The sequence below is a fragment of the Protomyctophum parallelum genome (assembly GCF_964188405.1).
Source record: "Protomyctophum parallelum genome assembly, chromosome: 9".
In the NCBI taxonomy this organism is placed as follows: Eukaryota; Metazoa; Chordata; class Actinopteri; order Myctophiformes; family Myctophidae; genus Protomyctophum; species Protomyctophum parallelum.
The window spans coordinates 14,794,297-14,812,569 of NC_139706.1; the positions used below are offsets into that span (position 1 = coordinate 14,794,297).

General features: G+C 44.7%; 1 protein-coding gene across 1 annotated transcript in view; it reads right to left on the reverse strand.

Moving 5' to 3' along the window:
- Positions 1 to 702: 702 nt before the first annotated feature.
- dhx34 (DEAH (Asp-Glu-Ala-His) box polypeptide 34) overlaps positions 703 to 18,273 on the reverse strand; it is a 33,721-nt gene continuing 16,150 nt past the window's right edge. The window contains exons 6-18 of the mRNA XM_083772554.1: positions 17,877 to 17,979; positions 15,914 to 16,131; positions 14,733 to 14,907; positions 13,939 to 14,132; positions 12,939 to 13,040; positions 11,172 to 11,420; positions 9,608 to 9,781; positions 8,653 to 8,758; positions 7,448 to 7,554; positions 6,281 to 6,562; positions 4,644 to 4,829; positions 2,703 to 2,847; positions 703 to 1,040 (exon numbers count right to left, since the gene is read on the reverse strand). Of these exons, the coding sequence (XP_083628680.1) occupies positions 892 to 1,040; positions 2,703 to 2,847; positions 4,644 to 4,829; positions 6,281 to 6,562; positions 7,448 to 7,554; positions 8,653 to 8,758; positions 9,608 to 9,781; positions 11,172 to 11,420; positions 12,939 to 13,040; positions 13,939 to 14,132; positions 14,733 to 14,907; positions 15,914 to 16,131; positions 17,877 to 17,979 (2,190 nt within the window). The 3' untranslated portion in view covers positions 703 to 891. The remainder of the gene's footprint in view (positions 1,041 to 2,702; positions 2,848 to 4,643; positions 4,830 to 6,280; positions 6,563 to 7,447; positions 7,555 to 8,652; positions 8,759 to 9,607; positions 9,782 to 11,171; positions 11,421 to 12,938; positions 13,041 to 13,938; positions 14,133 to 14,732; positions 14,908 to 15,913; positions 16,132 to 17,876; positions 17,980 to 18,273) is intronic.

Below are 18,273 nucleotides of genomic sequence, written 5' to 3' on the forward strand. Positions count from 1 at the left end.
CTGGGACCAGAGTACATGGTGTGTATATGTATGACTAGCTCTCAATGATGACGTAAGAAATATGGTCATGTATGTAATCTGGTCCCAGCAAATCAGGCACAATTTGCTGTTTTATTTGCATACGCATCAAAAGTGGCAGGTTGGCTGGGACTGTTTTTGGCGCAAAGTAACCACAGTATACAACTAATCAACTTACAAATTACATATATATATAGTATATGTATGACTAGCTCTCAATGATGACGTAAGAAATATGGTCATGTATGTAATCTGGTCCAGCAAATCAGGCACAATTTGCTGTTTTATTTGCATACGCATCAAAAGTGGCGGGTTGGCTGGGCGCAAAGTAACCACAGTATACCGCTAATCAACTTACAAATTACATATATATTATATATATAACTAGCTCTCAATGATGACGTAAGAAATATGTGGATTAAAGGACCCAATGCCAGAGTGTAATTGGTTTTCGATGGTGACGTAATGACGATATGTTTTAGTGTTGGGAGGCACTGATTGACATATACGTCACAATCCAAAGTCGTCACTTACGTATTCATTACAACATTATGTTTACAACTTTACATGCATAAAGTAGGTAGGTAGAAAATAGTTACACCTAATAATTAGACATTTCAAACGTTCCTTCACAGAGATACTGAGATTTCACAGTTTACAGCGGTCGAAAGTACTTGCGCGCTCTGCTTGCGCACTAGTTGACCATTTATGGCCTACTAGTGTGCAACAAGCAAGTATGCACTCGACAGAGTGCAGTTCTAGTTTTTAACTGTTGCCACCAATATCTTTGCAATAAAGACTGGGAAATGGTCATCAGTCTCATAGTTGAACGAAGCTTTCAGAGTCTTTCGAGTCAAGGTGAGCCGTGGCATTTTAGGAGCGGTTAGAAGAATACATGTGCTTCTTCTTATGTTTGAGGATCTCTGTGGAGGTGAGAGTCAAGTCTTCGTCGCACACGTCACAGTGGTACAGCCTGGTCAGGCTGGACGAGGACGAGGAGCTTGCCTTCATGTCGTCGGGCTCTGGAAATACACAAACGTGAATGACGAAGAAAATAAATTATGGATCTCAGATTTAAAAAATAAAAATAAATAAATCACACCCGTGTGAACTGAGTGGTGCAGCTCCGTGTGCGGGTCCCCGGTGAGTCCCCGGAACTTCCAGACCCCACAGGAACGCGCCCAGGGTGCCAGCCCGGTTCCGGCGAGCCGCCCCGCGTCCGAAACGGTCGAGAAATAACAGAGTTACTGTGTGGGGGAATTAGCATTTAGCAGTCACCTCTCCCTCTCTCTGTAATTAGCAGGCAACAGTGCAACACTATCTCTCTCTAGCACAACAGCGCCACTTTTGCCCCTACTGGTACTCTAAACATAGGGACATTGCTGTTCCTTGGAGTGGTTGGAGCACTAAAAAAACCATACTTGAATAGATGGCATATATAGATGTCCGGAGACCCCCAAGTAGAAGTGGCTTACCGGCCTGGGCCGGCTGAGTGGTCCAGGCCGTATAAATCACAGTAGTGATATATTCACTACTGTGAATATATCAATAAAGGCAAAAAAATAGTCAAAGAATATCTTACTTTCTAGCTCGTCTAATTGTGGGCTCAATTTAACCCATTTAGACCTGAGGACGATTCTACAAAATGTCTCTCTGTCTCTCATGACAGTTTTCTGAAAAGCGAAAGCCCATGTTTCTGTCAGTGGTGCTCAACCTTTTTCTCATGTCAAGAACCCCCCCAGAATTATCTGCATTTGGCTGCGGACCCCCCCCCCCCCCATCTGAAAACACGTAGTTCCAGGGGACCTCACCCAGAAGCAAAGATTTGATTTAAAACGCTCTGAAAGTAAATATACATTCCAGATTTGAGCCACAATAAAAAATAAATAAATAGACCTACAAGCTCGTAGCGCGGCACTACGAGCTTGTAGATCTGCTATTATTTTTCAATAGCTAAAGTATAACATAATGCTTTAAAGGCGCAGTGAAACGGAAATGGTGAACAACATGAAAATGGTGTTTCAACATGAAACACCGGTCTGAAGTTTCTGAACCAATCACCAATCACGGTAGCTAGGGACGGTAGCTATGCTAGGCGCAACAGCGTGGTGTTGTTTGTTTATAAATCATATGGTCGGCCAGCACAACCAGTTTACTGTTATGTGGCTTATTTCTTCCATATAATGTTTTCAGATACATATTCTAGCGTGATGATTAAGTTGAAAGCGAGTAATACACTGTCTGGATGTTATCTGGAATGGAAATAAAAACGGAGTATTCTGTAATCAATAGCAGCTGTGATGGACGGACGCACAAATATGGGAAATTAAACGGGTGAGCTTCATTGTTATTGGCTTTTATCGATGTGTATCTCTACACGTCATCACGCAGCACGTTTTCGTTTTAATAAATAAATAATGCAATCGTTTTTATGGACCTTTGATATAAAAACACACAGAAATGAGAATTTTCACATTTTTTTGGCATCCATTGTTAGGTATGCCCATATAATGACCACGGATATGGTCTAAAAGTGTGAAAAACGTCTTTTTCATTTCACTGCACCTTTAAAAACACCAAAAGGGGTTTCCCGTTCTGAACGTGTATTTGTAATCTATAAATCACAAGGCTAATCATCATCATCATCATCATGGGGGCCAAACTAACGAGCTGATTGTTCACACCATTGTCTGGCGCCTGCTGTTCCCCTGGCGGCCCACAGGAGGCCTCGTGCTGCATCCTCTCCAGCGGCGTCAGAGGCATGTAGAGGCCACAGTGTGGACAGGTCCAGAACGAACGCAGGCACTCGCTGTACAGGTCCCTCGAGTCCTGTCGGGAAATTATTATGATTTTTAGTTTTATTTTTATTTTCTGAAATACCCTCGTGTTTTCTGTATCAGTCGTGCTCAGTGTTTCATGTCAAGGACCCCCACAGAAATGATCTGTATTTGGCCCCCCCATCTGAAAATATGTTGTTCCAGGGACCCCCCTCCCAGAAGCAAAGATTTGAGTTAAAAACGTTTGCTCTGAAAGAATATATATTGCAAAGATTTGCACCACATTGTCACGACTTTTCAGAAATAGCAGACCTACAAGCGCGGCACTCGGTTACAAAGAAGAAAAACAAAAACAAAAAAGTGTAACCTGCCGTTTTTTTCTACTTTCTAATTCTTTGTTTGGCCCGAAGTTTTTTGTGTGTTGTCATGATTTGTAGGGATGTCAGTAACGGATAGTTTCCCAACCGGTTACCCGTTAGGATTAACCGGTTCATTACCGGATAGTGGTTGATTTTTTTCTTTTTTTAATAGGCTACCCCAAATGTAATATGCATGTATAGGCTACATAATTAAAGTTGTTAGACGAATGGCATACATTTATTTATGCTCCTTTTATAAAAGACAAACAAAAAAGCAACATTTAACAATATAAATAAATTGTTGTAGGCTTCTGGCTTAATCATCAATAAACAACGCATCGCATCTGCATGATGCATGCATCTGCGCGTCTACAGTACAGAGGTCCGCCGGTTCTAGTCCAACAAAACATAAATAAATCCAGTCCAGGTCCGAGCAACCTATACCTATAAAGCCACTGGACGCATGGGCTAAGCCTTTTTTTATTATTAAGGAAGATCAGCATGCATGTCACCGTGTTCCGTTTGTTGACTTTTCGCTGACGAGAAAACCCTCAAACATCGATAGCACATGGCTAACTTTTGATAGCCGTAAGCCGTGCCAGTATGGAGACGGATAGGAGGGCAGCGGCGGCTGTAAACGTTCTCCCTCCAGGCCAAATGGCCAATAATGGATTTAATAATGTAGGTCTCTGCATTGATACGGTCGACATGTGTTCATCTCGTCTCGCTGTCACTCGCTTACATTTTGACTACCGCAAAGCTACCGTTGTAACTTGTAGCCAACTAGCCATTGAAGTACAACAGAGAACGGGGACATTGAGGGGGCAGAAAACAGAGCCCGAGCGCTGTTCATGCAGCCTGGAGTGCGACAAGCTGGGCGGCGCAAATAGCAATTTTAGGCATGTGTGCAACATGACAACTGTTTTAAAGTATTGTACAGTGACAACTACAGTCTCTGTAATGTTTATGTTGTACTATTACTAAAAACGATCTAAAATAAAGGGATTTAAGATCAGAACACGCATTTATTATTATGCAAATTAACCGTTAAAGCTGATAAAAATACCCGGATGTTTCTTAACGGTCGGCTAACCGGTTAACCGGTTAACCCCTGACATCCCTAACAAGAGTTGGCTTCGTACGACGCTTAAAAGGTCTTTAAATAAATGAAATAAGAAATGCCTATGGGAAAAATGCATTGGGATTCATTTCCTGGGCCACTCGTTGTTCTGAAAGGGGGAGGGACTGCGATAAAGGCAACCAGCCGGTTCCACGCGCTGCATTATTTGAGCACCTGCCCCTCTAAATGTCTGTGCATGCCCCCTGATCGACACTATGTCAGAGAAACGCAGAACAATCAATCAATCAATTGTTCTGACTACACAGTACACACACACACACACACACACACACACACACACACACACACACACACACACACACACACACACATACACACACACAGACAAACACACAGACAAACACTTACAGCCAGACAGTTGTAGGTGAAGAAGTTGGTAACCCGGAGGCCTCCTTTGATGGGGTCCGGCTTGGCCTCTGCTCCAGGGAAGAGGGGCTTCAGGTTGGGGGTCTCAGGGAGGTCCGACTCTGGCTGGGGCCCCACATACAGGTTCTGGGTTTGGAACGCTGTGAGTCGCCGCAGACTGTAACTGACCTAAAGAGGTGGGGGGCCAGAACGCAGTGTTGTTTTCCTCGACTAGAGACAAGAGATCCAGTATAAGTCATTTTACACTTGATTGCATGCTGAAAATAGCAGATCTACAAGCTCACAACTTGTAGATCGGCTATTTTCAGTGTACGACGGCATCAAGGCCCGCCAAAATCAACTGTAGATTCAGTCGACTAAAATCTTATGACATTTAGTCGACTAAAACTAGACTAACGCTACAACATTCCAGGTGACAAAAATGTGACTAAAACTAAATGAAAACTATTCAAGAGAGTATGACTAAAACTAAAATCTGCTGCCAAAAACACCATTTGCTGCCAAAAACACAGAAGCAGGATTTGGGGGGGGGGGGGGGGGGTGGGTGTGCATACTTAGTTTAGACTAGTCGTTGGTTAGACATGGGTTAAGGTTAGGTTTAGGTGTGCTGCCCCGTGGGAGGTTAGGTTTAGGGTGAGGGTTTGAGATGTAGTTGTAGGACTAATGCCTGGTCTAACCAAATGACTACCGGTAGTCTAAACCAAAAACCACTGAAACATGAGGTATTTCAGAAAACTGTCTTAGAAGACACCACAAGTACATTTTCCCAGATTGTGGGACATTTTTTTAATCCATAATTTATTTTAATGATACGTTATTTTAACCAATATGTATGGCAGAGTACGTTTAAATACAATACAACTGGCTCACTGCACAGAGAAATGTACACTCTTGGTGTCTGGTAGGACATCTACTGGTTAAAAAGCGGTACTGCCTCAATCCCAAAGCATAACAGCACAATATCTCCTCCCCTGGCCAAGAGGGCGTCCCGTCTTAGCACACCGGTAGTCATTCTTGTGTCCTGCGTCGGAGACCTCGATTCGAATCTCAGAAAAAGACACACATCTCACAGATTGTGTCTTTAAAAAGGTAAAAAAGCTTATAGATACGAGCTTGTAGATCTGCTATTTTTTCCAACAGCTGAAGTTTAAAATAATGAAGCGGGACGACACAGATGCGTTTCCCCCGTCCTCCTAAAAATAGGCTAAGAAGGATCTGCAGAAAACCCTAATGTTATTAGTTTCCTTTCCAGCCAGGAGGTGGTAGCTGGTTTAATGAATTGCATTTTATAGCGCTTTTCCAAGTGCTCAAAGCGCTTTACAATGGTTCATTCATTCAGACATTGGGAGGTGAAGCGGCGAACAGTCGACGCCAGCGTCCTCACTTCCCACATTCACACACGAATGGTGGCGAGCTCACACCGATCGACTCATTGGAGGCAATGTAGGGTTCAGTGTCTTGCCCCAAGGACACTTCGACATGTGGACAGGACGACCTGCTCTATACCTCCCGAGTCACATTACCTCCGTGTACAGCAGGAAGCGCACCAGGCCTTCGCTCAGTCACATTACCTCTGTGTACAGCAGGAAGCGCACCAGGCCTTCGCTCAGTCACATTACCTCCGTGTACAGCAGGAAGCGCACCAGGCCTTCGCTCAGCTTCTCCAGCTCTCTGCGGGACACCGCCGCCGGCCCCGCCGCCGCCAGCGCCGCCTCCACCTCCGTGCCCCGTCTCAGCTGGACGTGCAGCAGGCGCTCCCAGGACGCCCGGAGCGTGAGTGCCGTGGACAGGACCTTCAGGGCGCCGTCTGCGTCCCGCAGCTCCAGCTCCAGCCAGCCGTCCACCACCAGGCGGGTGCAGTCGGCGTTGCAGTCCACCGAGTTGGCCACCAGCAGCAGAGCCTATATATATGGAGCAGTGTTGTTTTTGGCAGCACATTTCTATTTTAGTTTTTAGTCATAGTCTCTTGCATAGTTTTCCACTTAGTTTTAGTCACATTTTTTGTCACCTGGAATGTATTAGTGTTAGTCTAGTTTTAGTCGACTAAATGTCATAAGATTTTAGTCGACTAAATCTACAGGTGATTTAGTCGACTAAAATGTATTTTGGCGGGCGGATCTGCAATTTTCAGCATGCAACCAAGTGTAAAATGACTTATACTGGATCTGTTGTCCACTATAGTCCCTTCATTTTAGTCTAGTTTTTATTTGTTGACGAAATTGTCAGTATATTTAGTCTTAGTTTTAGTCACCATAGAATAGTTTTCATTTAGTTTCCATTTAGTTTTCTTCAGTGGAAAAAGGTAGTTGACGAAAATGTTTCGTCTTAGTTAGTCGACGAAAACAACACTGCTATGGAGGGACACGACACAGCCCCCAAAACATGGTAATTGTGAGTACCTGTATACGACTGTCCATATTTTTTGTCAGACCAAAAATGCTTCCCAATGTCTCTGTGCAAGCTTGCTGGCAGGCAGCTAAAACGAGAGTGTAGCTTGCTCGTTAGCTGTCTCTTTTTTTGTTCCACCTGTGTAGGCTACTCTCAGAAGCACATTGAGTGTGTGTGTGTCACTGTTTGTCTCTTCTGCTGTCATGTAAGACTTTCAAATTATTGTAAACACAACATGAACATAAGATTCGAGTGACAACCATAACGAGCGAACATTCGAACCTTGAATGTTTGGGGACAGCCTTAGTGTGTGTGTGTGTGTGTGTGTGTGTGTGTGTGTGTGTGTGTGTGTGTGTGCGTGCGTGTGCGTGCGAGAGAGAGAGAGAGAGACTACTGACTTGCAGCGCTGGCACCCTGACGCAGTTAGACACATAGGGCTTGTTGGTTTCCAGCAGAGTGACAAAGGCTAGGAGCTGGTGTCTGCTGCTAGTCTTACTCTCTGGACCTGCAACAGGAGAACAGAAAGAGAGAGAGAGAGAGAGAGAGAATTCATTCAAGTCATGCGGGAACGCATGACTGAGTGGCAAAAAACTACTTTCTGGCCTTGACAGCCCATTCATCCACACAGAAAAGTCCTGTCTGATTGCATTAAACAATGTTAAACTCACCAACATTGCAGCTGTACGAAAAGCTTGAATTGTCCTCTTTCTATCTGGTTTTTGTTTCATAAAAATCCACCATAGAAACGTTATGAGCTACTTTCAGTCAAGAAATGCCCTGCATTTGATAAAAAATTTTCTAAGTGTCAAGAGTTTGGAAGTGCTTGTTTTCAATAACACAACATTTTGCTGCCTCCTGCATTATGTGACATTTAGAAACAGGTGGTACGCAGGACGGTTGAGTGATTTCCAATGAGCGCTTCCAAACTCCATGCTGCTCAATGTTTTGCCACTCAGTCTAGATGATAGCCTAGTAGCCAAAAAATGAACCCAGACATGTTGAGTACACCAACGTTTTATGTTAGAAATGTTTAGTATGGGTCCCCAGCATGTAGAAACTGCCGGATGATAACTTGCATATGTTGAGCAATTTTCATAATTGGCATAATATGTGACCATACCATTAACAACCTATAGAAGGCAAAATAGTCAAAGTTTCATCATGCTTTATGTAGCATGTGACGTGTCAAACTAGGGAGTTCTATTTCATGATGCTGAATCCATTCCAAGCATTAGTTTAGCAAAAAAAACACTAATTGGGCTTAAAACGGCCATGCCCACTTGCCCAAATGTGCTGACATCATCAATTTGTGATGACGGCATTGGCCGTTTTTAGCCCAATTATGAAAATTGCTCAACATATGCAAGGTAGCATCCGGCAGTTTCTACATGCTGGGGAGTGGACCCATACTCAACATTTCTAACATAAAACCTTGGTGTACTCAACATGTCCGGGTTCACAATGGGGCTCTATGGACTGGCTACTAGACTATGAGGGGAGCGCGTCCTGATGGGAAAATCATGCATGTGCATACTCTCTATTGTGTGCATGTATAACGAGGAGAACTGTGACACCCCAGGTGGTGGACGGCTCTAAGGCTCACCCATCTCTCTGGTCTCGTCCTCGGGGACGTGGAGTACCTCGGGGTCACTGGCAAACACGCTGGTGGGGTGGATGACCACGCCTTGCTTGTTCCTCGTGTGGAAGATCTACACGGTGGTGGTGGTGGGAAAGAAGAAGCACTCGTATGTTTTACTGAAGTAAAACAAAGTAGCAACACTGCAATGTAGAACTGCTCCGTTGCAAGATAAAATGAAAATGAAACATGGGGTTTTTTCCAGAAAACTCCGGATTTTAGAAGGCATTTTCGTCCTCGGGTCCACTCAAAATGGGTTAAAAAGAATAATTAAAAAAAATCACACCCGTGTGTTCTGAGTGGCTCTCTCTCTCTCTCTGGGGAGGTTAGGTTTAGGGTGAGGGTTTGAGATAGGTTGTAGTTGTAAATGTGACTATTTAACCCATATTGGGAACCCCTTTTGGTGTTTTAAAGCATTACACACTCTCTGTCTCTCTCTCTCTCTCTCTCTCTATCTCTCTCTCTCTCACACACAGACAACAGCGCCCCTATTAACACATAGGTTAACCACACAGACATTAGACACGGACATTGCTGTTCCTTGGAGTGGTTGCACCACTCAAAAAAGTAGCAATACTGCAATGTAGAACTGCTCCGTTGCAAGATAAAATGAAAATGAAACATGGGGGAGAAAACTCAGGATTTTAGAAGGCCTTTTCGTCCTCAGGTCCACTCAAAATGGGTTAACCCATACAGAATTAAAATAAAGTCTTCTGAAAGAATATATATTCAAAGAACTTGTGCCGCATTTTCACGACTTTTCAAAAATAGCAGACCTACGAGCTCGTAGCGTGCCACTCGGTGGCGCGCTATGAGCTTGTAGATCTGCTATTTTTCAAGAGTTAAAACACCAAAAGGGGTTCCCGTATACGTACAGAATGGATTAAAAATAATAATAATAATAATAAAAAAATAACCTGACCTGTTCGGAGTCCTTGCGCGTGGCGTTGTGGTCGTCGGGCAGTGCCAGCTGGGGGTAGAGGCCCCGACAGAGCAGCAGCTTGAGCAGGGCCTGCTGGCGGGACGGCAAGTCCTGACTGGCGCTGGCCGCGACCTGGAGCTCCGACACGTTGTGGCGCAACTTGAACTTCACCTCCTGGTCACACACCACGGCCAAACCACGGTAACACAGTCAAACCCTCACCGTTAGCAACACTCTGTGCAATATTATACGCTTCAACGTGACATGAGACTGCTCTCTATGAGCGACGCGTGCACCCCGTCTCTCTCCAGACAGTGCAGCGGAGGGTTTCAAACTCGCATAGGCTAATGTTAGTGCATTTGAGCGTAAAACGACATTCTTACCAGAGCTGTTTGACAATCACAACAAAACTGTCCCACATTTCTCCTCCGAGGTGGAAAAGCCTGGTGACGCGAGGTTATAGTCCCACATATTTGCTCGTTGCTTTGCGTTTCACTTCGCTCGCTCAAGGGGGCCGCCGTGATTGCATTAATATAGCCAGCGGTGTGTGTGTGTGTGCGCGTGCGCTGTCAGGATTGGGGTGAGAGACAAAGCGAAAGAGAGAGAGAGAGCGCTCTCGCTCATGTCGAGGTGCATGACGAGACCCAGCCCTCATTGACTGTTCAACAGACAATATGGACTTTAGAATGAAATAATTACAACGCATGCATGTCTATTTTTTAAACCAATTTTTAATATATAAAGCTCGGATCCTCACGGGTAATTTCAGGTTAACTGCATTTCAGACGACCCAGACGACCAGCGGCAATTTGGGAATGCACCAGACCCTCGCCCCGAGAGGGACACGTCAATATTTCGGGGCCCGAAATCGGTTTCGGCTCTCGGGGTATTCGGTTCCGGATAGGACCGCGGTGCTGCCCTCGAACCCCCATTTTGGGACGGGAACCCCTTTTTGGTGTTAGCATTATGTTATGCTTTAGCTATTGAAAAATAGCAGATCTACAAGCTCATAGCGCGCCACCGAGTGGCGCGCTACGAGCTTGTAGGTCTGCTTTCTTTTATTTTATCGAAGAACGAATGACATAGAAACATAGCTTTTTGTCAGAAAACTGTCAGGATGTAGAAGACATTTTTTTTAATCTGATCACAGGTCAAAATGGGGTTAATTCATGAACCCCAACCCTTCCCTGTGTCTCACTGTCACAGTCTCTCTCCCCCTCAGTTCTGTGACTCCACCATGGCCACTCCCACATTCATTTCCACCACACTGCAGTCCCATTTACACACCTGTCTTCAACTCCCTCGTCAGCCCACCTGTGAACACTTTGCCAATCAACCTGCTCCTATAAAACTGGACTCTTCACAAACTCTCATTGTCAGTTCATAGTTTGACGTCGTCTGTGGATTCCCGTTTTATAGGAGCAGGTTGATTGGCAAAGTGTTCACAGGTGGCATGACGAGGGAGTTGAAGACAGGTGTGTAAATGGGACTGCAGTGTGGTGGAAATGAATGTGGGAGTGGCCACAGACTGAGGGGGAGAGAGAATGTGACACCTGTGTCTCACCTGTATGTCCATGTTGTCCTTCTTGCCTCTGGCCGCTGCGTCCCCCTCTGTGTCCTCCTCCCCCGAGGACGCCTCCTCCCCCTCCCCCAGCCTCAGGACCTTGCGCCGGCCGCCCTCCTGCAGGTCGTGCTCCCTCTTCAGCTGGTGCAGCTTCCTCCGCTCCGTCAGCCGCTCCCTGCGCTGCCCTCGGTCGCCAGCAGAGGGGGCGCTCGTCACGGACTCCAGCAGGCCATGGCTCTTCAGCAGGTCCTGGGTTGACACACACACAGAGAGAGAGAGAGAGAGAGAGAGAGAGAGCGCGTCGCCGTTTTTTTTAAAGATGACACAACGTTGTCATGTTCACTAATGTACATTAGCCCATTTTTACCTGAGATCAGATTCTAGAAATGTCTTCTAAATCCTGACAGTTTTCTGAAAAAGCTATGTTTCTATGTCAGTCGTTCTTCGATTAAAAGAAAATAGCAGACCTACAAGCTCGTAGCGCGCCACTCGGTGGCGCGCTATGAGCTTGTAGATCTGCTATTTCTCAATAGCTATACGATAGCACCAAAAGGGGTTTCCGCCCAAAATGGGTTAGTGTACATAATCTGCACATTCCTCAATGCTGCTGACGTGTGTTTGACAGTACTATTGCCGACATAGAAATGTCCTTTATTTTTCAGTTTTATTTGATTATTCTCTAGGCATTATCTAGGTATAGTAGTATATTGTTTTGTTATTTAACCCATTCTCATCATTTGATGACATTTCTATCTCTTGGACCCCCATTTTATATTGTAAAATCAATGTTAATGTAACTCTGAGAGTGTACAAATGGAACCAAATGTACACAATTTGTACACTTCTCAGAGTTACAGACCCCATAAGGGTCCATTTGGTTCCAAACTATCATTTAGCTGGGGGACCCCCCTGGAACTCCCTCAAGGACCCCCTGGGGGTCCCTGGACCCCACTTTGGGAACCACTGCTGTATATAATTGCCATACCAACATTTCACTTGTCTTGAATGCTGAATCTTGTCATCGGGCACCGACTACACCAACTACTAACTAATAGTAATGATTGAAATCATTGGTTTGGTGTAAGCTCAGGCCCTCCACAGAGCACGACTGGGGGATATTTGGGCTTCTGTGCTACGTCGACCAGTGGCGGAAAGTAACTAAGTGTTTGAGGTATTTGTACTTTTACTCCTATTTGAAAACTTTAGTTACCAGTTACTTTGTAGATTTTTCTTATAGTACTTTTTTTTTTAAATACTTTTTATCCCACGATTTTGTAACCCAAAACATACATTAACAACTTCAACCACATATACACTTGGGCCATTTGAATATAGCAGATCTACCGCGACGCATTGTGAGCTTGTAGATCTGCAATTTTCAAAATATTTTTTTCATACATTTGAAAACTTGATACGAGACATTCGGCATAATGAGTACTTTTACTTGTGTACTTCAACTTGTAACAGAGTATTTCGATATTGCAGTATTGATCCCATTCTGAGTGGGAACCCCTTTTGGTGTTAGCATTATGTTATCGTTTAGCCAAAATAGCAGATCTACAAGCTCATAGCGCGCCACAGAGTGCCGCGCTATGAGCTTGTAGATCTGCTATTTTTGAAAAATCGAAGTACGACTGACATAGAAACATAGCTTTTTCAACTGTCAGGATGTAGAAGACATTTTTAGAATCTGATCTCAGGTCAGAATGGGTTAAGCAAAACATCCGAGCGGGTTTCCCCGCCACCGTCGGTGCGTCGTTGACTAACCTTGAACTGCCGTCGCAGGTTCACCATCTCATAGAGCCGCTGCTCCTCCAGGCCCCGCCTCCGACACCACTTCCTGGAGGCTCCGCCTCGCTCTCCTTTCACCTGCACAGAGCAGCGGTCAGTTCGTTAGAGGCAGCGGTGGCCGAACGGTTTGCGGAGCGGTCTTGATATCGGAAGGTCGCTAGTTCGTATCCCCGGACCGGAACGTTAAAATGACCACCGCTGAAGTGCCCTTGGACAAGGCATTGAACCCCTACCATGAAATGTTCTATGAGCAGGGCCTGGCTGTAAACAAGTTCTTGAGCTTAGTCCAGTTACCCTGGGTAAAGATGGTACCTTTCCTTTCCTTAGCCCTTGGCTAAAAAACCCCGCCCTGAAAGGCCACTACTGTCCAATGCCGGTCCAAATAGTTTAGCAACCGTTGCCAAGGATGGCATAGCTTCCGTCACCTCATGGCGGTCAGTGGTATTTTTTGCATGGCTGTGTTGTTGAACACATAACACAGCTTAAAAGGGGTCACTTCACCCTTTTTGCAACACAAAAATTATATGTTAATGACGTTTAGAAGATCTAGAACACTTCCCTGGGGGTCTTTATGTGTGTAATGTGTGGTTTTACATATTTTACATTTTAGCAGTGAGCCCAGTGTCTCTGATGTCATGGACACTGGGCTCACTTCCTTCCTGGACTACATGTTGTCTCAGTAAGACCGACCTCCCCCTATCCACAAGGAGGAGCAGTGCACAAAAGCATTATGGGAATTATTAGGACGGTTTCTAAACTGCCCACAGCTCTCCTATGAGACAGACTGAGTAGAAAGAAATCTTGCCATTTTATCATGATTATTAGTGAGGACCTATAATATGAAGATAGGTTGAAAAGTGGTGAAGTGGTCCTTTAACGGTTAAAGTTTAAAAAATAAAAAAGGAGGCATATAGGGTTTAATTGGTTACCTCGACAAACAATCTATTTACCCCTGCTGCTGCTACTACTCACTGACCTCCACCCAGGCGTTGAAGGTGTTGAGGAGGGTGAAGGGGTCTCCCATGTTGCTGTTCAGGGGCTGCCGGGCCGTGGCGCAGTCCGGGTTGTGCTGCGCGCTGCGCAGGAACGGGGACTGCACGCTGAGCGCCGCCGCCACCGTCAGCATGGGCTCCACCAGGTTGAAGAGAGACGCCAGCACCAACATCTTCCCTGAAAACACCAACCATGTTTTAATCCATTTTGGACTGAGGTCGATTAAAAAGAAAAATCCTAATCTTTTTTCTGTTTCTATGTCAGTCAGTGGTGCTCAACCTTTTTCATGTCAAGGACCCACAGAATTCTCTCTATTGGGCCACCACGGACCCCCCCCCCCCCCCCCCATCTGAAAATATGTAGTTCCATGGACCTCCCCCAGAAGCAAATACTTTAGTTAAAAATGTTCGCTCTGAAATATATATTCAATGATTTGCGCCACATTTTAACGATTTTTCAAAAATAGCAAACCTACAAGCTTGTAGTAGGTCACCGAGCTTGTAGGCCACCAACCCGCCCATCATTTTTTTTAATTCCAGGAACCCCTCAGAAGCAAAGATTTGAGTAAAAAAAAAAACGCTTGCTCTGAAAGAATGTTTTTTCAAAGATTTGCAAAACATTTTCAAAGAAATAGCAGACCTACAAGCTTACCTACATGCCGCGCTATGAGCTTGTAGATCTGCTATTCTCCAACAGCTAAAGGATAACATAATGCTTAAAACTCCAAATGGGGTTCCCGGGCCCAAAATGGGTTTTTATGGCAGAGGGCACACATACCTATGACCACGTCCACAGGCAGCTGTGCCAGCAGGCTCCCGATGGAGGTGAGCTCACTGCGGTGATCCAGCGCCCCCTGCTCCTTCAGATAGGTCACTGCGGTCTGGATACTGGCTGCGGGAGGTGGGTCGATAAAAACGAACGACAGCGGATCCCCGACATCCATGCTCTTCATCTATAGGGACAGGAAGAAGAAAAAAAACATTTAGAAACTTATTTCTATTTTAGTTTCAGTCGTAGTCTCTTGAATAGTTTTCATTTAGTTTCAGTCACATTTTAGTCACCTGGAATGTTTTAGTGTTAGTCTAGTTTTAGTCGACTAATTATCATAAGATGATTTTAGTCGACAAAATCTACAGTTGATTTAGTCGACAAAAATGTATTTTGGTGGGCCTTAATGCCGTCCTAATGACACTTGCTGAAAATAGCCAATCTACAAGCTCACAACGCGTCGCAGCTTGTAGATTGGCTATTTTCAGCATGCAACCAAGTGTAAAATGACTTATACTGGATCTCTTGTCCACTAGTCCCTTCATAACATTTTAGTCTAGTTTTTATTTGTTTTTAACGAAATTGTCAGTATATTTAGTCTTAGTTTTAGTCGTCGTAGCTTAGTTTTCATTTAGTTTCCATTTTGTTTCCGTCAGTGAAAAAAGGTAGTCGACGAACATTTTTCGTCTCAGTATTATTCGACGAAAACAACACTGCTAATAATATAATAATACAACAAGAGTAATAAATATAGCTGCAAGCCGCTATAAGACAGGGTCAAGCCCAAAAAGAGAAAGAAAAGAAGTGAGGGGCAGCTCTTATCATCATACAAGGAGCCGCCTGTCAACGCTGTTGTCCCGTAACCCGAGTCAGACTCCATTCCCATGTATGGAAATGCCATTTCTTTGACGTGGCCAAAAAAAGAAGAACGAGAGCTCAGAACTGCCAAAACAGCTAAAATGGCGGAAGTTTCACGGAAAAAACAAAAGAGGTCTACGCCCTTTGGACTTGCTTAATCCATTCTGGACGGGAACCCCTTTTGGTGTTTAAACTAAGCGTTATGTTATACTTTAGCTATTGAAAAATTCTTTCAGAAGACTATTGTTTTTATTTCGACGTCACGCCTAAATGGGTTAATAATAATAATAATACATTTGACAAGTTGTTGCAGCCATAACAATGTCCTATACCTGCAGCACGAGGGAGTCTAGCGCCACCCTGTGGATCTCCGGAACGGGGTAAGGGGCGAAAGCGTCGTAGTCGGACTCGGCGTAGAGGCGATAGCACACCCCGGGGCCCGTGCGCCCCGCGCGGCCCTTCCTCTGCTCGGAGCTGGCCCTGCTGATCCAGAACTCCTGCAGACGCTGCATCTTGGCCTTGGGATCGAAACTCATCTCCTTCACCTTCCCTATAGGGAGAGAGCAGAGCGTTCACACAAACGTTTGTCTTCTGAAATCCTGACGGTTTCACTGAAAAACCTCACGTTTTTCAGTGGTTCTTTTTTTTTTTTTTTTTATTCTTTTTTATCCCACGATTTTGTAAGCCATTTTTCACCCCTGTGTCAATCATCTAATGTGATCCTGGGCTCTACACACCCTCCGCCAACATGGGGAGAGCAACGGACTTGAACTCATGCTTCCTTCATGCCTGAGTGTCCAAGTTGCTCCTTTGCACCTGACAGGGTTGGACGTAGCGCGTGGAAGGAACACGTTATTCCAACCAGTTCCTTTCCCCTCCTTCAGGCCACCGATTCCCCATCTGAAAATATGTTGTTCCAGCGGACCCCCCCCCCCCCACCCCAGAAGCAAAGATTTGAGTTAAAAACGTTCGCTCTGAAAGAATATATTCAAAGATAGACAACATTTTCACGATTTTTCAAAATTAGCAGATCTACAAGCTTGTAGCACGGATTTTTCAAACAGCTAAAGCATAACACCAAAAGGGGTTCACGCCCAAAATGGGTTAACTCAAAGAAGAAATGTTGTGTCTCTCCCCCCCCCCGGGACACAAACGGACACAAATGTTATTATGAATGTCCTATTTAATAGTGAAAATAGTAAGCAGATCAACAAGCTCACAGTCACAACGTGTTGCGATGCGCAGCGTCGGGAGCTTGTAGATCTGCTATACGGTTTTTTTATGTATTGATGTATTTTAATCATGGGGACCCGCTCAAGGACTCCTGGGAAGGCCCCCCATGCTGATAATGTGTGGTTCACTTTATTTTCCATTACTTCACAGGCTAACATTTCCATCAAAATGCTCTTCCTTCCTTCCAATAATACATTACAGGACCAGGTAAATGCCCTTTGTCTCAAATTAGCAAATTTCACATTGAGTAAGTCCATGGCTATTAGGGGTGTCAAAAAAATGAATCGCGATTCCAGCTATGAACGATTCAAAATCGATTCATAATTTCCAAAAATCTTGTAGGTCTGCTATTTTTGAGAAATCGTGAAAATGTGGCACAAAGCTTTGAATATATGGGGCTGTATTTTGCGTGTCTTAAGTACCAGGTCTTATTCCCTAACTTGAGTAAACTAAAGACCTGGAGGCGTGATCAATGCCATTTGGCTATTCTGAGTGGCCAAAGAGCATTGACCACGCCTCCAGGTCTTTAGTTTACTCAAGTTAGGGAATAAGACCTGGTACTTAAGACACGCAAAATACAGCCAATAGTCTTTCACAGCGAACGTTTTTAACTCAAATCTTTCCTTCTGGGAGGTCCCTGAAACAACATATTTTGAGATAGGGGTCAGCGGTCAAATACAGATAATTCTGGGGGTCCTTGACGTGAAATATTGAACACCACTGACAGAAACATTTCTGAAAACTGCCAGGACATTTTTTTTAATTTCGACGTTGGGCCTAAATGCGTTAAACTAACCCTGGAATAAGAACAAAGCCTTCTGGGTGCCCGCTGGCCCAGTGGTCCAGGCCCATGCCACATATAGGCTCTGGTCTCTGACAGCGCGTCGTGTGTTCCAGTCCCGTTCATGGCGACCTTTGCTGCGTGTCTCTCTCTCTTCTCTCCCTCCCACTTTCCTGTCTGTCTTCACTAATAACCATCAATGAAGGCAAAAAGCCAAAAACAAAATCATTAAAAAAAAAGAACAAAGCCATCTGTAAAAAGCCAACGTCCTAGTTCCCTACCTGAGTCAACGACAAAGCGCACGCCATCGATGGTAACGGAGGTCTCCGCGATGTTTGTGGAGATGATGCACTTCCTCACACCCGGAGGGGAGATGTCGAACACCTTAAAGTAAAGAGATTATAGAAAATGGTAGTAGTAGGAGAGGAATAGTGAAGATCACCTATACATATACACAAATAATTATTTGCAAAGGTTCATCATTTCTTCCGTAATATAACTCAAAAAGTGAAACATATACAGTATGCCATTTATCAGGATATGCTTAGCGCACTTTGTGCTTCTGTATGTTGACAGGCTTTATGGAGATGCTGATGTTCCTTTCCAGCTGGATTTGGCACCTGCCCGGCAGTGCCAAAACGACTAGTAACTGGTGTAGTACTGTGCCCATTCTGACCT